Here is a 21,661-nt window from a genome sequence, read left to right on the forward strand (position 1 = left end):
GTACCTCATTTATAAAATTTAAAGAAAGATGAGTGGAATTACACCAGTTTAAAGATGTCTGATTGGGGATGAAAAATCTTTGTATTGTGCTACCTTAACTGGACATACTTACTACTAGTATATAAAGAATAAACGTATGTAAGCCCAATTTTAAACCTCATTTTTATAACGTTATTCTTTAGAACACTATATAATCAAATTGTCTATATAATCTGATAGAGGTGTTTAAATGGGTTTTTTTAAATGCAGTTTAAATATATATAACACTCTGTAGTTAAATTATACAGTCAACGCTTGATCAAGTATTAATCAGTTGTAATGATAGTTTAAGATAACAGAAATATATCCTTTGTACATATTTACGAGACCAAATGGTGATATGAATATATTTCATCTACAAAAAACAACACAAAACAGTCGCTATATTCGATAACTACCGGCGATTTAAACTATTTTATATACAATACAATATTGAACACAAAATTCAATTGACAACCGTCTATGATTCTAAAACAATCCATATTTATATGTGTGTCTTTGAGATATATGCTTCTAAATTCAGGTAATTAAAATTTGATGGCAGGTTATTTGATTTCATTAGATAAAAAGTGAACTTGAAGTGATTTCATTGGTTTAAATAGAATATGTCAGTTATATCATTGCATGGTATTAAACGTTTTCAGAATGAACACGAAAGAGGTTATGAACTTTTTTTTAACATTGCCATACCACTGATTCAATGACGTTCAACTTATATAACATTTTCGTACGATACCTCTGCTGATGTACAATCAGTTTCTTAGCGTACAATCACTTTGGTAATCAGACGATTTAAATCAAACCTTTCTATAATTGTTCTGTTATGAAATTCTTGTGTTGTACTGTAATACCACTGTCCCAGGTAAGGGGAGGGTTGGGATCGCTCAACTATGTTTAACCCGGCCATATTATGTTTGTATGTACCTGTCCCAAATCAGGAGCCTGTAATCCAGTGGTTGTCGTTTTTTTATGTGTTACGTATTTGTTTTTTATTAATTTTTTTAAATAAATAAGGCCGTTAATTTTCTCGTATGAATTGTTTTACATTATCGTTTCGGGGCCTTTTATAACTAACTATGCGGAATGGGCTTTGTTCATTGTTGAAGACCGTAAGGTGACCTATAATTGTTAATTACTGTGTCATTATGGTATCTTGTGGAGATTTGTCTCATTGGCAATGATACCACATCTTCTTTTTTATATTAAACTTTATCTGGTTAATTGTATGTAGGACCATTCATTCATAAGATTAAGATTATTACAAACTGCTCTACCCCTATGTTTGAAATTTTTACCTATTATGTGTGTTTGTTTTGGTAATACATCGTTGTCAATGAAAGTGAATTCAGTGCGACCGTCATACAAACTAGAGGTTAAGCTAGCTATAAAACCAGGTTTTATCTATCATATTCTAAATAATAAAAATGCATGTACCATATCAGGAATATGACAGTTGTTATTCATTCGTGTCAAGTGTTTGCGCATTTGATTCTGCCATTTGATTACGGACTTTCCGAAATTTTTTATTAGAATCAGTTTCCGATTACGACTGACAGAACAAGGCTCCGGGTAAAACTATTTTGATATTTCATAGTGCATAAATGTCAGAATATATTATTGTGTTGAATTTTGGAATCTGTTGTAGGGTTGAACATTTCTAAATGACGTAAATTCGATTAATAGATACAACCAAATAGGCAACATTTTTATATTTTAAAACTGTTTTAGGGAAAGCACTGCCAGAATTTGTTCTAAGGTAAAACTGTCATAATGTGTTATATGGTAGACTAGATTCTGCAAGGAATTCCTCATTATGAGTCTATCCAAGTTACAAAAATCATGAGTATTAGTTAGACAATGATTATTTATTGTTCTAATCGTGCGGATGTTGATTAGGGGTTCTTCGTGAAAACTGTCTTTAAAGTTTAAGGCCAATCTAATATTATGTGTATTATGTAGTCAAAAGTGTTTTCTATTATTTATAATTTAACATCCCATTAATTTCTATTCTTAAGTTTTGTTCATTGTTCTCTTTTTTTTATCTGCTCTTAATTTCAATTCTGTAAACTCATTCAACCTTCATTCATTGAAAACCATAATATCATATCGATATATTTCTGTTTGCAAGCTGATCAATATTTTTTTTTACAGGTGTTGGATTTTACGATGGACCGAAAAGTTACGTACAAGAAACAGGATTATGAATCCATTAAAAAAACATGCTTAAAGAAAGGAGACCTTTTTAGTGATACTGAATTCCGTCCAAATAACAAATCAATATTCTTTAGTAAAATTGACGATGATATTGAATGGAAAAGGCCGATGGATTTATGCAGATCGCCAAAGCTTATAGAAGACTTCAGCCCTTATGATTTACGCGAAGGGCAATTTGGAAATATGTGGTTTGTGACAGCCATTGGTGCACTTATATCGAAAAGGGAAAGGGTTAATAAGGTGTGTTAAATAATCGGTAGGATTATTAACAAATGAATAAGAGAAAATACCTAAAATTTATTCTCCATTATCGTGTACAAAAAGTTATAAAAACCATAACACATCATACAAACATTGTTCACATAATGCTATTTGAATAAAACTTGTATTATGGAATGAATTAACGATACAATCCGGTTCTTAATAGTAAAAATAAATATATAATGCAATTAAAAACAGCAAATGTTGAATAATAAGTGGTATGCAGAAGATCAAATTATACTTAATCATATAAAGTTCAAATATCGGGTTTTAACTATTTTGATAAAAGCATATTACAATGAATTACCAATGCAGCATATAAACATAAGTCAATGAGTTTGATGCAAAGCCAAATGAAAATCAAACCTTCTGTACACAAAAAGATCAGTTGGTCAGTCTAGATAATCCGTATCGGGAATTTCTAGAATTATAATTGTAAAAACGACAATATGGTGTTTTACATCAGGTAGATTTTTTTTCATTTTTGCAGTTTGAAAAAAAAAAATTGGTATTTTCTTTTAACATGTTTAAAAAGAATTCATATTTAAACATTCTCCTCAAGAAATTCTTGCATAACAAAAGCAACATTAATTGTTGTACAATCATTTGTGTAATATCTTATCATTTATATTTTGATTTCCTCTATACATGTATCTCCAATTAGTGTTTTTTCTCTCCTGGCAGCTCCATTTATAGCAGAAAAGAAAATAATTTATATTTGGAATTCATTCTTCATTTTAACATCTTTTTTATAATTATTGTTTTATATTGCTGATCAGTGGTCATAACGCTATAGTATGATTATTTGCTTCTGTGGTTTTGGAATATATGTATTGACCTATAATGGTTTACTTTTTTAAAATTGTTATTTGGATGGGGATTTGTCTCATTGGCACTCACACCACATTTTCCTATATCTATTTAGAATTAACAAAAACAGATGAAAATTAAATTTCGTATTGTGTAACATTAAATATAGTTTTAAGATTAACATAAAAATATTTCATTAACTCTCTGAACTCGACTATCAACTGCTCTTAATTTTCACAGACCCTTACCAAAATGTGGTTCTGATTGGCGTTGTCCTAATTTGTGAAAGCAGAGGGATTGACAGTATTCCCACCTTATAACCATATGGCACAATACAGCTAAACTTACATTAACTTTTGATCCTTTCAGGGTTGTTATAACTCAAATGTATATTATGTACATATTTCAACAATTTAAGCGTAATCTATATTTTTCTAACCGAGCGGTTAAGAAGCACATGCTATATATTACAGCATAGGCTGCATTTGATAAAGCATAGACTGTATTAGTTATAGCATATGCTGTATAAATAATAGCTTATGCTCTATAGTATAGCCTACGCGACATTAATTACAGCATAGGGTACATAAATGTTAGCTTAAGCTGTAGTTTATATATTAGTATTTGCTGTATTAAATGTAGCATACTCAAAACAATTTACTTTTGACCTTTTTTGTACGCCATACTTTAGCATTATACTGTGTGTATTATCTTATTATATATAGAAAATGAATTGTCTTTTGTCATTTTCTAGCCAATTTTGTGGACTTTTCCATTTTGAAATGATATATTTAGAGTAAATATTGAGAATATCTTAATAGTCAATCGCACCGAGTGTTTTTCGCTTATTTACCCGTGTAATCTGTTAAGAAAGTTTAGGTTTAACACGACTGTACAAGGTATTTTTGAGTCATATTCACTCATTTAATCAATTTTAGAACGTCACTTCGTCAATAATATAAGTATTATTCAGTCACATCGCTTGCAGTCAATTAATATCTGTTCTGTCTATTGTTCAGTATTTGACGTTTACTTAATCAAGCATGCTCATCTGGAAATGAACTTGTTTAGGATTGACAGTAATTTAAAAAAACATGTTTATGCTCAAACTTTTGAAACACGGTTGAATAGGACAAAAATTCATCTGCAAGTAAAAAGTAATCTATCTCTTATTACAGCAAGGCAAAGGCATCTTGGCAACTTGTTTGTACACACAATTATACATTTTAAAATGGTTCTGCACAAAATGATAAAAACCGAACTTTTAAATTAGCGTTATAAAAATAACCATGGTGTTTAGACAGATTGGTTTTCATATATTTGTTTACATTAATTTCTTCCTGAAGTCATTTGCAAATACATGTATAAGGAATATTGTTATGCCTAAGGGTAGGAGTTAAGGATGATAGGTTTATATGTATCATGTTTCATTCTTTTCTTGTGTTGCTCAGAGAGTTCATTTCTACTTTCACTTTCATTTTCGTGTTCCGTTACTCTGAGCTGCACTGTTATATTATGAACGGAAGGACTATGCCTATGAACACTTTATATTTCAGGTATTGTATTGTATTGTATGTATTATATTATTGTTTATGGGAAATATTGATAGGACAGGGTTCGTTCTCACTGTTTGACCAGGGGGGTACTTTGACATGATCCCAGCTTTAGTTTGACCTGTATATCGCTTGTCCCTTTTGCTCACCTGTTTTATTCAATCACGTTAAGGGTCTATATTGTAACCAGGGTACGTTCCCACTAAGGGTTATTCTTGATAATCCCATATCTCCCCTTTTCCCTCGACAGTTGTGTATTTCTATTTGTTTTGCGCCATGTTCCGTATTATTGCCGTGGGAACTTCCGGTTTTAAGGACCAATCGGAATGGACAGAGATAACCTAGTTTCCAGAACCCGGTATTATGTATATTTAGAATTACAACCAATCGCTACGTTAATTTTACGGACACACTTATCGTTATAGTAACGGACACACTTTCTGTGTCCGAGGACTTCCGGACTATATAAACGGTTGTAGCAGACGATTCTAGACAGCACAGCACACATTACCTTGACCATTTTGAATAGATCATGTAGATATACCATTATTACCAGAGCCATATACCACTTGTGAACCATTACCAGGTTAATGCTAACTCCGATTTTTATGAAACTTACGACCTGACAAGTGACCTATATTATTTACTATAATACTATAAATAGTAAAACCACTTTCCCATGTTTACGCACGACGATTAACACCCAAGGGGGGCTCTGAACCGTTTTTGCTTTGGGATATTTATTTATAACATATATATATTGATTTATGACTGATTAAATAGTCATTGATAAACTTATAACTGTTTTTGTTATATTTTGTCTTGAAATGAATAAGAAACCAGTGTCTTAGGTTACTCAGTCCAGCTACCAAGGTTTGCAAGTTACCATTGCATGTTTCACGATTACCAGTGAAAGTTAAAAAAGGCCTGCTACCAAGGTTCTAGTGTTAAGCAAGTAAACACACACACACATTTAAATATGCGCGACGTAATGCTAGACCAGAGGCGTTACAATATCACTAGAAACATATCAAGTTACATGTACAATGACAGAAGGACTTGACAAATACACAATTCAAGTAATGTACGCAGCAAATAATTCTATATGATATAATTATATTCACTTATTGAAGGTTATTCCACATCTGAAGAAACAAGAATGGAAAGGGGTCATGGAGAAGCAAGACTATGCAGGAGTGTTTGAGTTTTGTTTTTGGAGGTTTGGAGAAACTATTACCATTGTAGTGGATGACAAGCTTCCAACAAAGAATAACAAGTTATTGTTCTGTCAATCTGAGACTCGTGAAGTATTTTGGTGTGGCTTGCTAGAAAAAGCTTACGCTAAGTACGTAACAATCTTAAAATTTGATGAGAGAAAATTGTATGAAACTGGTGAATCAATCCTTTCTAAGCATATGCTAAAATAAAAGCAACGCAATTTGGAACAATTCATCACGCCATAGTCATATTTTATTCAGCATTTTATTTCAAATCGAAGGGTTACACAATAATTTGTACAATTTTGAAATGTTTAAAATATATGAATAGCTGGATTTATGTGATTAAACATACTTTTTGTTTTGTACATTTTGAATTGCGTTGCTGAATTCACAGCCGCGGCAAAACAGGCCAGTATTATAGCAGGTTGACTACTATGAACACTCGGCAAAATAGGACCATTGTAAAAACTTCGTTAATGCATTTGGACAAGATAATCAGTTACCTGCAACGCTATGAAAAAAGTAAATCACAAAATACTGAACTCGATGGACAATTCAAAAACGGAAAGTTCCTAATCAAATGGCAAAAATCAAAAGCTCAAACACATTAAATGAATGGACAACAACAGTCCTATTTCTGACTTTTTATAGGCATATAAAAATGCAGAAAATGGTGGAATTAACCTTGTAATGAAGCTAGTTAAACATATCACCTGTATGACAGTTAAAACTAGGTTGAATTCACCATTTAAAAAAAAAATGCCTGTACCAAGTCAAAAATGTAACAGTTGTTTTCCACTCGTTTGATGTGTTTGAGGTTTTTTTAAATTGCCATTTAATAAGGGACTTAATTTTGTGGTTGTTATCTTTATTCTGACATGAATCAAATCACACTGCACGGAGTTCGATAAGAAAAAGTGATAGGAAAATTTGCATTTAATTTGATGGACTATCCAGCATCATAAGAAATTATAAGAAATTATTAAGGCATTTACATTGGCTTTGTTAGATTAATGATCATGATGATGACGTTGTACAATTCGTCCATGCTAATTACATATATAATTTCTCAAATATATATAAAGCACTCGCACTTTTCACCTGACAATCTTATTTTTGTTAAATTTTATAACATTCTGAAGTAAACAAAAATTTTTATAATATCTCAAAATATTTGATGTTAAAGTTTGACCCTGGACAGGACATGTGACGTCAAACTGGAATGTTGAAAAGACTAGATCGACGATTATTATAATTGTTTATTTATCACACGTAGAGTGTTGACCATAAGATAAAAAAGTTGCAACAACTTGTATGAATTATAAATCACTTGATATCAACTTTTGATGATTGATTCAATAGTACAAAAGATAGTCGTTGAAATCTCGTTTATTATTTTATTGATATTGAATAACTCGAGTTGAAACCAAGCGGTATCCCATTCTGATTCGTTATGAAACCTACAATTCCGTTTTGTATTTTTGATTTGTTGTTATATTTAGTTTAACACGCTAGGGTACGATATTTACATGCAAAGGATATTTTCAACTATAATCAACTTTTTATTTACAATGAGACCATTTAATAAACAAGTCATGTTCTATTCACAGAGTGTATGGTGACTACGAGTCGTTAACAAACGTGGATGCAATAGATGCATTGGTAGACTTTACAGGTGGCGTTGCTGAAAGAATAAACCTACGCAATGTTAACCTAAAAGACGAAAAGAGACGAGTAACACTGTTTGGGAAATTAAAAGCCGACTGTGAAAACAAAGCACTTATGATTTGCTATATTCAGGTAAATATGACCATTTTTTATTCTTTCAAAGTCTTATTCATTCGCCTGTTTGTAATTAAAATGAAGGCAATTTATAAAGCATCAACTGGTGAACAGTGTGAAGGATATCATCGTTCAATTCAATACACGGAATTACATACTGTCCTTATGCGTTTAAGACGACGATTATTATTATAAAAATTCAATCACTTCTTTCTAAATTCTGTGAATAGTATGTCAAACTAGACCACGTGAATTACATAGAGAAATACAACATAGATTGTCATACTAAAAGTAAAATGAAGTAAAAGGGTTTTAATTTATAATGAAATATTATAAGTATCACTAAATCAATCTTGATTTACACTTTAATTTGTCTTTCACTGGTTTCTGTTTCAAAGCAAGAACATTATTTTTTTATTAAAAGAAAGTTTCGATTGAACGCAGTCTGTAAAACCACGTCAATTTTACTACAATTTGAAAAAGGATAAATACAAAGCGGTTGAAAACATTAGCGATCCCTTATTTTCGAGTATTAATGAACACAATCGTTGTTGAAATATATATATAAAAAAAGAAGATGTGGTATAATAAATTATAAGCTTCATTGTATAAATACAAACATCACAGCATCACTCGACAACAACTGAAAACAGGCTCCTGACATGGGATAGGCACATACATAATGTGGTGAGTTTAAATATGTTAGCGGGCGTCCGACCCCGCCCCTTACACGGGACATTGGTGTAACAGTACTGCATAAGAACACAGAATATAATCAGTTAAAATACAGCTAACAAAACTACAGAGTAAACGTGGCAGAGTACATGTATATCTAAACAACAAAACTATATTAATAACAGATCTGTGAGTGGTTGCAGCTACTGACAAATTGTTCAAAACCAATAACAACTAATAAAATTAGACATGCACGTTGATATAAATTATCAATTAGTTCACATCCAACTTCCAATTAAGATAAAAGACGTCATAAGCAGTAAGAAAAAAAAATGACCTTGTATAATGCCATGATAAAGGTAACGATATATTGTAGAGCTATGGATTTGCATATGTATATACGTGTTTTGTTAGTAATAATATTGAGTTATCATTTAGTTTACTGCTAGCAAAATCAACATAAATAAGTTAACGATAAAACAATATTCAAAGATAAAACAATGGTTTTGAATTGATAACCTTTTACAATAAGTCTGTTTAAAGGATAGAAAGGTTTACCCGAATCGTTTCTAAAATTTCGGGTATGGCAAACAACATCTCCATAAGAATGAAAGGGTAAAGTCAAAGATAGATCTTTTTATCCAAGATTAAAAATAAAGCATATATAAAAGGCATCGTACACATCTATCTATGCCTTCATAAATATCAATCATATGACAAATCACAAAAAATAAAATATAAAAAATAACAAAGAAATACCATATTTCAGTGTTGGTGCTTAACATTAACGAGGGAAAGATAACGATTTTAAACATGTTGAATTATTAAGGATAACGAACATAATGTTTGTGTACCTCTAAAAAAAACCGAAGACACTATTGTACATTTCAGTGCATACCTGGGGAGCGTGGTAAAGAATTGCCACAAGGCTTTGTTCTCGGGCATGGCTACAGCATAACTCATGTCAAAGAAATAATAAATGACAAAACACAAGGACAAGGAAAATTATTGATGATTAGACTGGCTAATCCATGGGTAAAGGATGAATGGAATGGTCCATGGTCTCAAAAGTATGATTTTACTCTTCAAATTTAAAAAATATATCAAACGTAAACCAATATTCGTTACCTGATAATTGAAGGCGATGTGCTCTTTTGTGGTAACGGTACTCACTGTCCTATTTTAGAGGATGATCTGGTGCACGCCAACATGTCAAACCCAACCACAATCTGTATGGTATTTTTTTAGACAGAGGACAATAGGTTCTTAGAGGTTGTCTTTATTACTGTATATCACATTGATTTTGTTTCTTGGTTTGTTCATAAATCAACTTGTTGGTTTTACAAATTTGTGTTGTGCATGTTTGGTGACATAATGCTCTTTAACTTAGACCTGTATTTTGCGTTTTTTACTTTTTTTTAGATGAGCCTTTTGTAGACATCTAAGTTTGGCGTACAAAATTATTTTACTGTTATCTATGATGAAAATAAAAATGAAAAGATTGAAATGAATGAACCTGAACCCAATCCGAGTATATACAGTGAAACCTGACTAAACCGAATCCTGAATAAACCGAAAATCTGTACAAACCTGTAAACAAGTTTTAAGCACCACCATCTCAAATTATGTGCGTTCTGAACTTGATAAACCGAACATCGGTCAAAACCGAACAAAATCTTAAGTCCCGAAGAGGTTCGGTTTGAACAGGTTTCACTATACTAGTAAACTGAACTATTTTTTCCAACGTCAATGTCAACTAAACAACTAACCATATAAAGGGACACATTTTTGTAAAGCATTCAGACTAAACCATAAAGGTATATATCCATGTATTGTCAAACCAGATGTATGTATATATGAATGAATTAATAGTTTATCGAATAGGGTTGTGTAGATCCTTTGGAATTATTTTAAAATCAAATTGGCGCATTTTTGTTTTATTTTTAAAGCTTTTAGATGATATTGGTTATGTGAAACTAAATACACAGCAAATATTGTATTTAAGCATTAGTAATAGAGACTGTTTAAGAAAAAAAACGTCATTTCATGATTACGAAAATTGGTATTACACTGTTATATTATATTTTCATTTAAAAACTGTAGATGTCGAATGCAGCGTAAAATATTTCGGTTCTATTATTATTTTCCAGCTCAAAAGAATGGCAAAAACTTGAACCACCACTGGAAGCTGAACTGCAAGTATCAAAAGACAAAGGAGAATTTTGGTAATAATGACATTTTTTTTATTAATCATAGAGTTTAACTTTTTTTTATCGACTAACACATATTATAAATTTAATAACACTATCCGACAAATCTTGGTTATTTGGATGTTCTGAAACAAAAAAGCTTTCTCGTCATGACTTTTTTGGCTGATACGATTTGTCAGTGTCCCAATTTGGTGACATGGTTTGACGTCCTAAATTTGTATATATTTAGTTAAGTCGTCAGAAATATAACTGTATCCGTATATTAGAAACTAAATCTGAAACCAAATTAACAAGATATACAAACGCAAACATATATAACCGAGATCTAGAGAGCAAATAACAATCTTTACGAATAGACAGGTTATTACCGGTAGGAATTACGGTGGCAACACTTTTACCAGAAGTTCGATCTGTATTAAAAATCCGGTTAAAGCGTTCGTATGAGATGTCCGTTCAATTACACTTAATCTAGAAAATATCCGCAATATCACGATAGGAACCAGTATGTCGCCTTTTTGCAGCTAGGTTTTTGTATTTTAGTTTTACTTTGATGAAATTACGTACTGTGAATACGTTGGACAGGGGTGTATTTTCAGCTCGGAATAGCGTTTTGTCTCAGCCAATTTTTGTTTTCGTACTAGGTTTTATACTATCGGGTTGGGAGTAACCGTGCCTACTTGGAATGGTGGAAGCATGGATCAGACATCGTTGATCCCTCTGGAAAACTTATTATTGATACAGTTATATTCGGGTGCATGTTCAAACAATCTTTTTTAAATGGGAACATACTGCATTATTATGGATACGTCTGTCTAACAAAGTGTCTCTTTCCTTATTTTATTGCTCTCTTGTCTTCTGCAACTTCTTCTACATGTGTTGTAAAAATACATCCCTGTCTTAACTTAAAAGTATATTCACCTTCCTTAAAACAAGCCGCATAGTTTTGCTAAACAAATAAACTCATCATAGATACCAGGGTTAACATTTAATATTTACGCCAGACGCGCGTTTCGTCTACAAGAGACTCATCAGTGACGCCCGAATAAAAAAATGTTTAAAAGGCCAAATAGAGCACGAAGTTCAAGAGCATTGGGGACCAAACATTCCTAAAAGTTTTGCAAAATACAGCTAAGGTAATCTTCTCCTGAGGTAGAAAAGCCTTAGTTTTCAAAATTTCAAAGTTGTGTTAACAGTTAAATTATAATTATGAACATATCAACGATAACTCAAGTCAGCACAGAAGGGCTGACTACTGGGCTTGTGATACTCTCGGGGAAATAAATCTCCAACAGCAGTGGCATCAACCCATTGGTTGCAAATAAACTCATCATAGATACCAGTATCAAAATTTAATATTTACACCAGACGAGCGTTTCGTCTACAAAAGACTCATCATTGACGCCCGAATCAAAAAATGTTTAAAAGGCCAAATAGAGCACGAAGTTGAAGAGCATTGAGGACCAAACATTCCTAAAAGTTTTGCCAAATACAGCTAATGTAATCTTTTCCTGAGGTAGAAAAGCCTTAGTTTTCAAAATTTCAGAGTTGTGTTAACAGTTGATTTATAATTATGAACATATCAACGATAACTCAAGTCAACACAGAAGTGCTGACAACTGGGCTGGTGATACTCTTGGGGAAATAAATCTCCAACAGCAGTGGCCTCGACCCAGTGGTTGCAAATAAACTCATCATGGATACCAGGATTAAAATTTAATATTTACGCCACACACGCGTTGCGTCTCCAAATGACTCATCAGTGACGCTCGAATAAAAAAATGTTTAAAAGGCCAAATAGAGTACGAGTTGAAGGGCATTGAGAACCAAACATTCCTAAAAGTTTTGCCAAATACAGCTACGGTAATTTATTCTTGAGGTAGAAAAGCCTTAGTATTTCAAAAATTCAAAGTTTTGTTAACTGTTAATTTCCAATTATGAACATATCAATGATAACTCAAGTCAACACAGAAGTGCTGACTACTGGGCTGGGGTTACCCTCGGGGAAATACATCTCCACCAGCAATGACATCGACCCAGTGGTTGCAAAAAAACTCATCATAGATACCAGGATTAAAATTTAATATTTACGCCAAACGCGCGTTTCGTCTACAAAAGACTCACCAGTGACGCTCGAATCAAGAAATGTGTAAAAGGCTAAATAGAGTACGAAGTTGAAGAGCATTGACGACAAAAAGTTTCTAAAGATGTTGCCAAATACAGCTAAGTTAAATTATGGCTTTAGTTTGGTTGGCGCGTTTACTCGTTAACAACAAATCTGGACCTCAACAGAATCAAGAGAAAAAACGGCTGAAATCGATACATAACTGTACTAGTCACAATCAATTATTTGTTGGTCTATACGATTAGCCTTGTTTAAACATACTAGCAACATGATTGTACGATCTTAGAACTTTATTGCATACCATTATAATAGTCTGATCTCTGTTTAAATGTTTGTGTCATACCACGATTAGAATAAAAATAATTGAATAAATGGGAAGTTTTTTACGGGAGTGATTTTACCACGGTAGAGAAGTCTGAAAGTTGATTGAAAGACTAGAATTGACTTAATGACTTATTGGTCATTCTTTATAGCAGTGTTTAGATCAAAATAACTGTTTCAAATCAAAATGTGTTTTCTATTGTTGGAAGTAAAAAATCAACGCATAAATATAGTTCTAGTATTACAGATAGCATCAATTGAATTGACTAACAGAACGAACGGCGTAACTGACCTCTTTTGAATATTATCATTTAATTTTAGAATTTGAATTACGATATCATCTTTATGTATACATCATGTTCACTTATGCACTTTTCAAAATCATCTATAAAACAATTATTTTTTAACAGGATGGTGTTTGATGATTTTTTAAACCATTTAACAAATGTTGATATATGCCATATTGTGAAGCCATCCAGCGAGTTTATACTGCATTCTGAGTGGACAGGTCGTTCTGGGGGTTGTGACTATACATCACAGTCGTTCCTAAGCAATCGACAGGTACGTTTAGTAGAATTTTTGTCAAAAGGACTAGCTAGAATGCAATATTTCTAACATCTTTCGTTCGAGATTTCAGGTCATCTGGGAAAACATGCATTTCATTTCAACGTACATCAGACATTTTCAATCGCACGTGAGCCGAAAAACGAGGTCGCATCAGAGATGCTTACGGTTTTGATGCTGATAAGTCAACTGTCGCATTTATTCAAGACCTATGTTTTATATACAGGGACAACTAAAGAATTAAAAGTTTTTATGGTGAAAATTGGGAACATGCTACTAGGATAGAGCTAATGTATTGCCATAAAGATAATATCAGATAAACAAACAAAATCGTCCATAAAAAAAAAACGATCCTTCGTTTCTGCTACATATATACCATTTTTATCAAGTCTTTAATGAAAATATTTAGAGTGAATAATAGTATCATTTTTTTTATTAGCAAGAAAATAAATCGAAACTGTTCATAAAGTACATGATATCGAATATTTGAACTATCACACCCTTCACTTATATTTACTACCTATTTCAATCGTCATGTTTAAGGTGGTATATAACACTATAGGAAGGTATCTCGGTAAAAATCAACTGAACGTTTTAAATACATTCTATTGTTCAAGAAATATTAAGCATATCAATGATCGAAATTGGTGTCAAACGGCTATGTATCCAACGAAAATTTTCCGTTCAAGTGTGTGGTTCTATTTTTTTTTGAAATTTTTTTTTTTAAAATATGGTCAAAGTAAACATTTTGTGAAAATTTTATGAAAATTAAACGAGCAAAATATTTAAGTATGTACCACCTTAATCATTGTCTTGCACTGTAATCGCCAAATGTTCATAGGTCTTTCAATTGAAATTCTTACATAACATTTCATACATATACGTTTGTTTAGTTTATTATTGAAATACAAAAAGACGAAGATGAACTCCACGTGTCCTTAGAGCAGCATGATATACAACCTATTAAATCGCATACCGGAAGAACGCTAAATACAATTGGATATTCAATTATGAAGGTATAATTAATGTTATTTTAGTTTTAGTCTTATTTTTTTTTTAAATTATCTCAAGCTACTTCTCCTGTGTATCATTGTTATGTCTCGCATTGACGCGTTTGTTGATTCTTTTTTCCGCAAAAAGTAAGATTTGTTAAATCATAAAAAAATCAAAAGTAGGGTAGAGTACCCTTCATATTTATCCGAAACCTGCAAAAATTATACTTTCTGTCCGAAGATATAGATCATGCATGTGTTTTCCTTACAATGATAGTAACAATCATTAGGAAATAAATAAAGGCAATAGTAGTATACCGCTGTTCAAAATTCATAAATCGATTGAGAAAAAACAAATCCGGGTTACAAACTAAAACTGAGGGAAACGTATCAAAAATAAGAGAACTTCGACACAACAGAGACACAACACCGAAATGTAGCACACACAGAAACGTACTATAATGTAACAATGGCCATTTTCCTGACTTGGTACAGGGCATTTCATGAAAAAATTGTGGGTTGAACCTGGTTTTGTGGCATGCCAAACTTCCCGCTTTAATGGCAGTGTTAATTATAACATTAAAATGACAATATTACACGACAGGGTTACAATAAATAAACAGATAAATTGAAGAAAATATAAGACAGAGAAACAAACGAATAATAGCCATCAAAAGGTAACAGGTTAAAAAGATATTTTTATACGCCAGACGCGTGCTACGTCCACACAAAACTATGCTCGGATGCAAAAAGTTCGAAAGCCATAACAACTACAAAGTAGAAGATTGACGAGGACCAAAAATTCACCGGTTATACTTATATGTAAAATAGCAACAATACCGTATTTAAATAGATGGAAAAAACTATCCTATTCCGGACTTGGTATATCAAGTGTTTTATTCATGTCATATTCTTAATTTTCCTTTATTTATTAACGCTGGCTTTTACTTTCTAAAAGAAATGTGGATTTGAAATTGGAAAGATTAACTTGTTGTTGTTCTTTAGTTTTCAATTTTCCTTTTTTCCCTTTAGTTTGCTTAATAGACATTTTAAGGGGTAGTCAAAAAATCATTTTACTGGTTACTTATGAAAAATATTTATAAAAAAATAGTTGGTACATGAACCTACAATCATGTCATCCAAATATTTGAATGCATTAAACCTCTTCTTTCATTTGGATTCAGGATAATGTTTTCAGAAATACAAAGCTTTGTTGTTTTTTATGCCCCAGTTACGGGCATTATGTTTTCATTATGGTCTGTGCGTCCGTTCGTCCGTCTATCCCGCTTCACGTTAAAATATTTGGTCGAGGTAGTTTTTGATGAAGTTGACGTCCAATCATCTTGAAACTTATTACACATGTTCCTTATGATATGGTCTTTCTAATTTTAATGCCGAATCAGAGTTTTTAATTCATTTTGACGGTCCACTGAACATAGAAATTTATAGTGCGGATGGGGCATCCGTGTACTAGGGACACATTCTTGTTTTTTTTTATATTTTAAATACAGGTTGCAGAAAACAGATTGTACAGATTACACGTACCGGGTAAACTAATTGAAAAACCCGACATGATCAAAACTCGGAGCGTGTTTGGAAAACAAGTGTTGTCCAGTGGCAGATATGTAATCATTCCATGTACAAAAGACCAGAAAGAACATGGTCCATTTCTTTTGCGACTATATACCCACGGTAAAGCTAGTGTTAGGTATATATCAAACATGGATGAATTGTTTTTATTGTTTGTGCATTGAATTTAAAATGGTTTTAACATTTCTGAATGAAAAATCATAAAGTAATATACCTGATATAAGATTCTAAAGATTTTTTTTATCCAATATCGAAAATCTGTGTATTGGGTTTTGTGTATATTGTCTTTGTGATTTACATGTATATAAAATTGAGCATTGCCTTTTTTGTGACGTTACGCTTTTATATATTCTAAGGGGATGGTGAAAACCTCTACTCGATTTGTTTTGGCGTTTAAGTGACGTATTATGCCAGAAAAGGTTTTATAAAAATATAGTATAATAGATTGTAAAATGTTAACCAGAATTTATTTAACCAAAAGCTATACAAGACAGATAATTAAGAACAAAATAAAGTTTCATTTAAGAAGAGTAAAGTCTAACACAAAGACGTTTGTCAAGACCTTTGAGGGATGTACACCTTGAACATTTTATAAACAAAAAACATACGATACCTATTGAATATAACAAAATTGAAGTAAAAAGATATACGTTTCTTATCTTGACGATTTAACGGAACAAAACATGGAAATTTCTCGGTTGAAATTCATATTTTCAAATCCTATTATCGGTATCATGTCTTGTCACGAAGGTACTGTTGTCTATTTAACTTAATTGTACTTATTATGTCATGTTGGCATATTCATAGGGAACTTACTGAAGAGGGACCTTCGACAATATGGCCATGTTTAAGTTTGCCATCCATGGTTACGACATTAGTCGTGATGAATGTAGAAAAGATTGAAAAACCACAAGGATCAACGGACGAAAGTATGAAACATAATTTATTTAAAGATTATATTAAATAAGTGGAAATTGTTTTCGGAATGTTATCAATTACAAATAATTCAACCGTAATGTGTTATCTAGTGATACGAATAAATTATGATTGACACAATTAAAAATGTTACGATCAGGGTTTTAACAAGTGTTGTCATTTATATTAAGTTACAATTTATTTTAACATTAAGATTAAGGTATCTGAATTTTATTATGGAAACCTTTCCTATTCCCACCTTTTCAATTCTATTATTGCTGTACAAAATTGCCATTAATTGTCACAATATCATGAAACATTATTCTTCATATATTATAAACATTTTAATAATACAGTTAAAAATATTCACAAGCTGCTGTTTATGTATTTTTGTAGGAACGGTCAAATTCTATCAAGTGAGGACATTTGACATAAACTGAAAAGAAAACTTGTTCTATGAAAAAAAGAACTTTCTTCAAATGTTATAAATGTTTAAATAATGCAATTGAAAATATGCACACTCTGCTGTTCGTGTAATTGGATAGGTACGATCAAATTCTATTAAGTGAGGCCATTTGACATTAACTAAAAAAAGAAATATTTTTTTTCGATAAAAATACATTTGCTGATCTATGATGGTTAAAGAACTTTAAAGACTATGCAAATTTACCACGACTTTACTACAGACGCTTTTAATTATAGGAAAACATAATGGGATCAATTTAATTGATTCTATCGTTAACACAATTTTGTTTTATGATTTTTGACTTGAAATCCATAGTATACAATTTTCGACAGGTCACCTTACTATCGGTACAAAATAGGAGGAACTAATTTTTTTTTGCAATAATTTTGTCGTGTATAGAAAACTAAACAAAACATTTGTAACCTTACTTTTGCTTCTTTAAGGAGGTAGACCTAGGTTGAGGGAAATAACTCTTAAAATCATCAGTACGTTTGTGTCAACCATTTTCAAAAATATATTCTAAGCTTCTAGGTTACATAGATTATTTTCAATCTGTTTCAGGTAAATGCTTAAAATACATTGATGAACTTGCCTTTAACAAACGCTTAACTGATTTAAAGAGTTATCTCCCTGAACCAAGGTCTACCCCCTTAAGTTGAGTACTAGAATGTCCTACTTTAGAGAAGGGAACAAATATATATTTCCAGTCGTGTTGCACCAGGATTAAAACAGGACAACACTTGATAAGGAATTTAAATGTGTATTGACTATCACACGTATCACCAATGTTTACATGATAAAAGGTTGAGAAAGAAGGCGGAAGCATTTAAAGGACGGTATCCATCACCAGAAATACTATAAATCTATGTAAAAAAATGAACTCTAACCTCTAAAATTTGAAACAATTTAAGATGCGCGTGCAATATAAAATATTTATAGTATGTAGATCTACCCTTTCGTTATATCAATATACATCGAAACTCACTCTTTTATAAGATTTTGTACACAAATTTTATTACAGGTTTTACTCCAAAAATTGTGATACAATGTGAAGGGGAGAAGGTTGTATCCAGAATTCCATTAGAGCTAAACGAGAAAAATGAATGGGAAACTAAATCCGACTTTGAACAAATTAAAGTTACCTTTTATCGTAAAAAGACGCATCATCCTATTATTATGGAGGTATGTTCGTTATATTTGGTGTATTTGGAATCTAAAATCAAACTTTCTGAAGAATAATCGTAACGTTCATGTGCACTTACAATGGTTTGTAATTCATGGATATGAATTTTGAGATGTTGATTTTAAGATCAAGGTCAAAAGACTCACTATCTCTTCTCTACACTTATAATTCCTAATTGTGTGCCAACGTTTATCTTATCTGTTGCATGTCACGTGTTTAACTAACATTTGATGTATTTTGAATCTTTAATCAAACTTAATGAAGGATAATCGTGACGTCTATATGCAATTTTGTGTATTTCACGAATATTAATTTTGAGATGTTGATTTTAAGATCAAGGTCAAAAGACTCACTATCTCTTCTCTACACTTATAATTCCTAATTGTGTGCTAACGTGGATCTTGTCTGATGCATGTCGTGTGTTTAATATGACTTTTTGTCCGAAAACTCCTCATTTTGGTTTCACAAATAGTGTTTTACGCTGATAAGTTAAAACTATTTAAAAAATTACTGACGATCGTCATTGATATATATTGCGTTAAATATGAAATAGAAAAACACACAGTGTGCCGCGAATTTAAATTTTCAGCGAAGTGCACATTTTTTATAATATAATAATTATGCAGTCTTAAGTAGTTGTCGTTTGTTGATGTCAAGTGTTTGATGTGGTCAATAAGTGTTTCACGTTTCTCGTTTTTTTATATACTAGTAGATTATACCATTGATTTTGAATGGTTTTACACTAGTTAGAACTTTGGTGGTTGTTTATAGCTTGCTGTTTGGTGTGAGCCAAGGCTCCGTGGTGAAGACCGTACCTTGACCTATAATGGTTTACTTTTATAAATTGTGACTTGGATGGAGAGTTGTCTCATTGCACTCACATCTTCCTATATCTATTTAGTAAAAAATACGAATTGAGACATTAACGAAAATTCGTTGCTACGAAAATGAAACAAAACTTGAAACAAGTCGAAGAAATAAGATGTGTATGCATTTGAAGTATAAAGCTATAATGACATCTATGTCGTGCAAAAGTGAACTCCTAATTCGTGTGAATGAAAATAGAAAATATGACGACTAAATAAAAACTTCACAAAATGCTTGAAAAAAGTTTAAAAAACAACTCTGTACAGCGGTTAAGGAGAAAAAATTGATACATTAGCGAGACAAAAAAAATAAGGACGTTATTATCATTATATATCGACCTTTTTATGATTAAATTTTAAACATGGTACCTTTTGTTAGCTATTTTTCGTGTGGTTCTCTGTCCTATATGTTCTCCCATTTATTTGTATTGTAGTCCTGTCATGTAATGTTGTTATTTTAATGTTATATTTAACATTGCCATAAAAGTGGGAGCTTCGGCATGCCACAAAACCAGGTTCAACCCACCATTTTGTTCTTAAAATGTCCCGTACCAAGTCAGGAAAATGGCCATTGTTATATTATAGCTCGTTTCTGAGTGTGTTACATTTATTGTTGTTTTTCTGTTGTGTCGTAGTTCTCCTTCTATGTACGTTTCCCTCAGTTTTAGTTTGTAACCCGGATTTTTTTTCTTTTCTCAATCGATTTATGAATTTCGAACAACGGTATACTACTGTTACCTTTATTTACGATACGAGGAGTATACGTTTTGTAATTCAAATATACTATCAATAATGTGGTCATTTTTATAAATTTCCTGTTTACAAAACTTTGAATTTTTAAAAAAAACTAAGGATTTTCTTATCCCAGGCATAGATTAGCTTAGCCGTATTTGGCACATTTTTTTGGAATTTTGGATCCTCAATGCTCTTCAACTTTGTACTTGTTTGGCTTTATAAATATTTTGATATGAGCGTCACTGATGAGTCTTATGTAGACGAAACGCGCGTCTGCTGACCTAAATTATAATCCTGGTACCTTTGATAACTATATACAAATCTTCTTTCAGGTATTCAATAGCAATAAGATAATAGACGATTTTTGTTGTCAAGCAAGAGTAACCGATAATGGTGGTGAAGAAGGAAAATCTGTCAAATGTGACGTGTTTGGAAGAAAGAAAGAGAAATACACCCAGAAACCAGGATACATTCATGTTTTTGTCCAATCAAGTCACGATCTTCATTTTTTGTAAACTTTGTATTCATATCAGCGTTTCGACTTTCTGTTTCAAAAAGGCAGCATGGAAAATATTCTCACTGCTGCGATATTTTATGTATTAGTTCTATACGCAATGTTTTGACCAGTTTAATAAACCACACGTTGATTATATTTTTCTTGTGTAATTTTCCCGCCATATACATTTGGTATATCAGAAATATTGCACCCGACAGTGTCCTTTATAACATTAAAAAAAATAATTTGACTGACACATTTTCAAGGAATGGGACTACTGACCTAGTTATGCAAATGACCCACGTTGACGTCCAACCATCTATGACGTAACTCTCACAACATTGAGCGCCAAATTTGATACAATCCAGTTTCTCTGTCACCGTATTAAAAACGTCTTATATTTGATTACCTGTAGGGTTCTACCAAAGGTAGTACCCTACACCCCGTAAAAAATATGTAAAATTTCCAAATTTCAACATGTTCAATAAAACTTTTTTAGATAATAAAAAAAACGTTGTTTTCACGTTACACTTTGTACCCGAATTTCCATAAAACTCGTCCAATTTGGACTAAGACCGGGGATAAATTCGTTATCTACGTTCATATCCGTAGATATTGATATTTTAACACCCTTCAGTACCCTGTAC

General features: G+C 31.9%; 1 protein-coding gene across 1 annotated transcript; it reads left to right on the plus strand.

The window, feature by feature from the left end:
* Positions 1–462: 462 nt before the first annotated feature.
* Positions 463–21,133, plus strand: LOC143052167 (calpain-5-like). The gene is made up of 12 exons (XM_076225125.1): positions 463–562; positions 2,191–2,493; positions 6,011–6,222; positions 7,708–7,897; positions 9,446–9,624; positions 10,705–10,779; positions 13,618–13,768; positions 14,665–14,787; positions 16,275–16,471; positions 17,161–17,282; positions 18,756–18,916; positions 20,851–21,133. Exons 2-12 carry the CDS (start codon positions 2,206–2,208, stop codon positions 21,031–21,033), a joined length of 1,881 nt encoding a protein of 626 aa, XP_076081240.1. The 5' UTR covers positions 463–562; positions 2,191–2,205; the 3' UTR covers positions 21,034–21,133.
* The last annotated feature ends 528 nt before the right edge of the window (positions 21,134–21,661 follow it).

The sequence above is a fragment of the Mytilus galloprovincialis genome, chromosome 11, assembly GCF_965363235.1.
Source record: "Mytilus galloprovincialis chromosome 11, xbMytGall1.hap1.1, whole genome shotgun sequence".
Taxonomy (NCBI): Eukaryota; Metazoa; Mollusca; class Bivalvia; order Mytilida; family Mytilidae; genus Mytilus; species Mytilus galloprovincialis.

What these genes read in the sequence shown, in the direction of transcription:
- LOC143052167 (XM_076225125.1), top strand. Translation starts at nt 2,206, where the DNA reads ATGGACCGAAAAGTTACGTACAAGAAACAGGATTATGAATCCATTAAA. An exon ending in CTAGAAAAAGCTTACGCTAA is followed by an intron (nt 6,223 to 7,707) that starts GTACGTAACAAT and finishes TTCTATTCACAG; the next exon opens with AGTGTATGGTGACTACGAGT. An exon ending in CGTTCCTAAGCAATCGACAG is followed by an intron (nt 13,769 to 14,664) that starts GTACGTTTAGTA and finishes ACGTTTGTTTAG; the next exon opens with TTTATTATTGAAATACAAAA.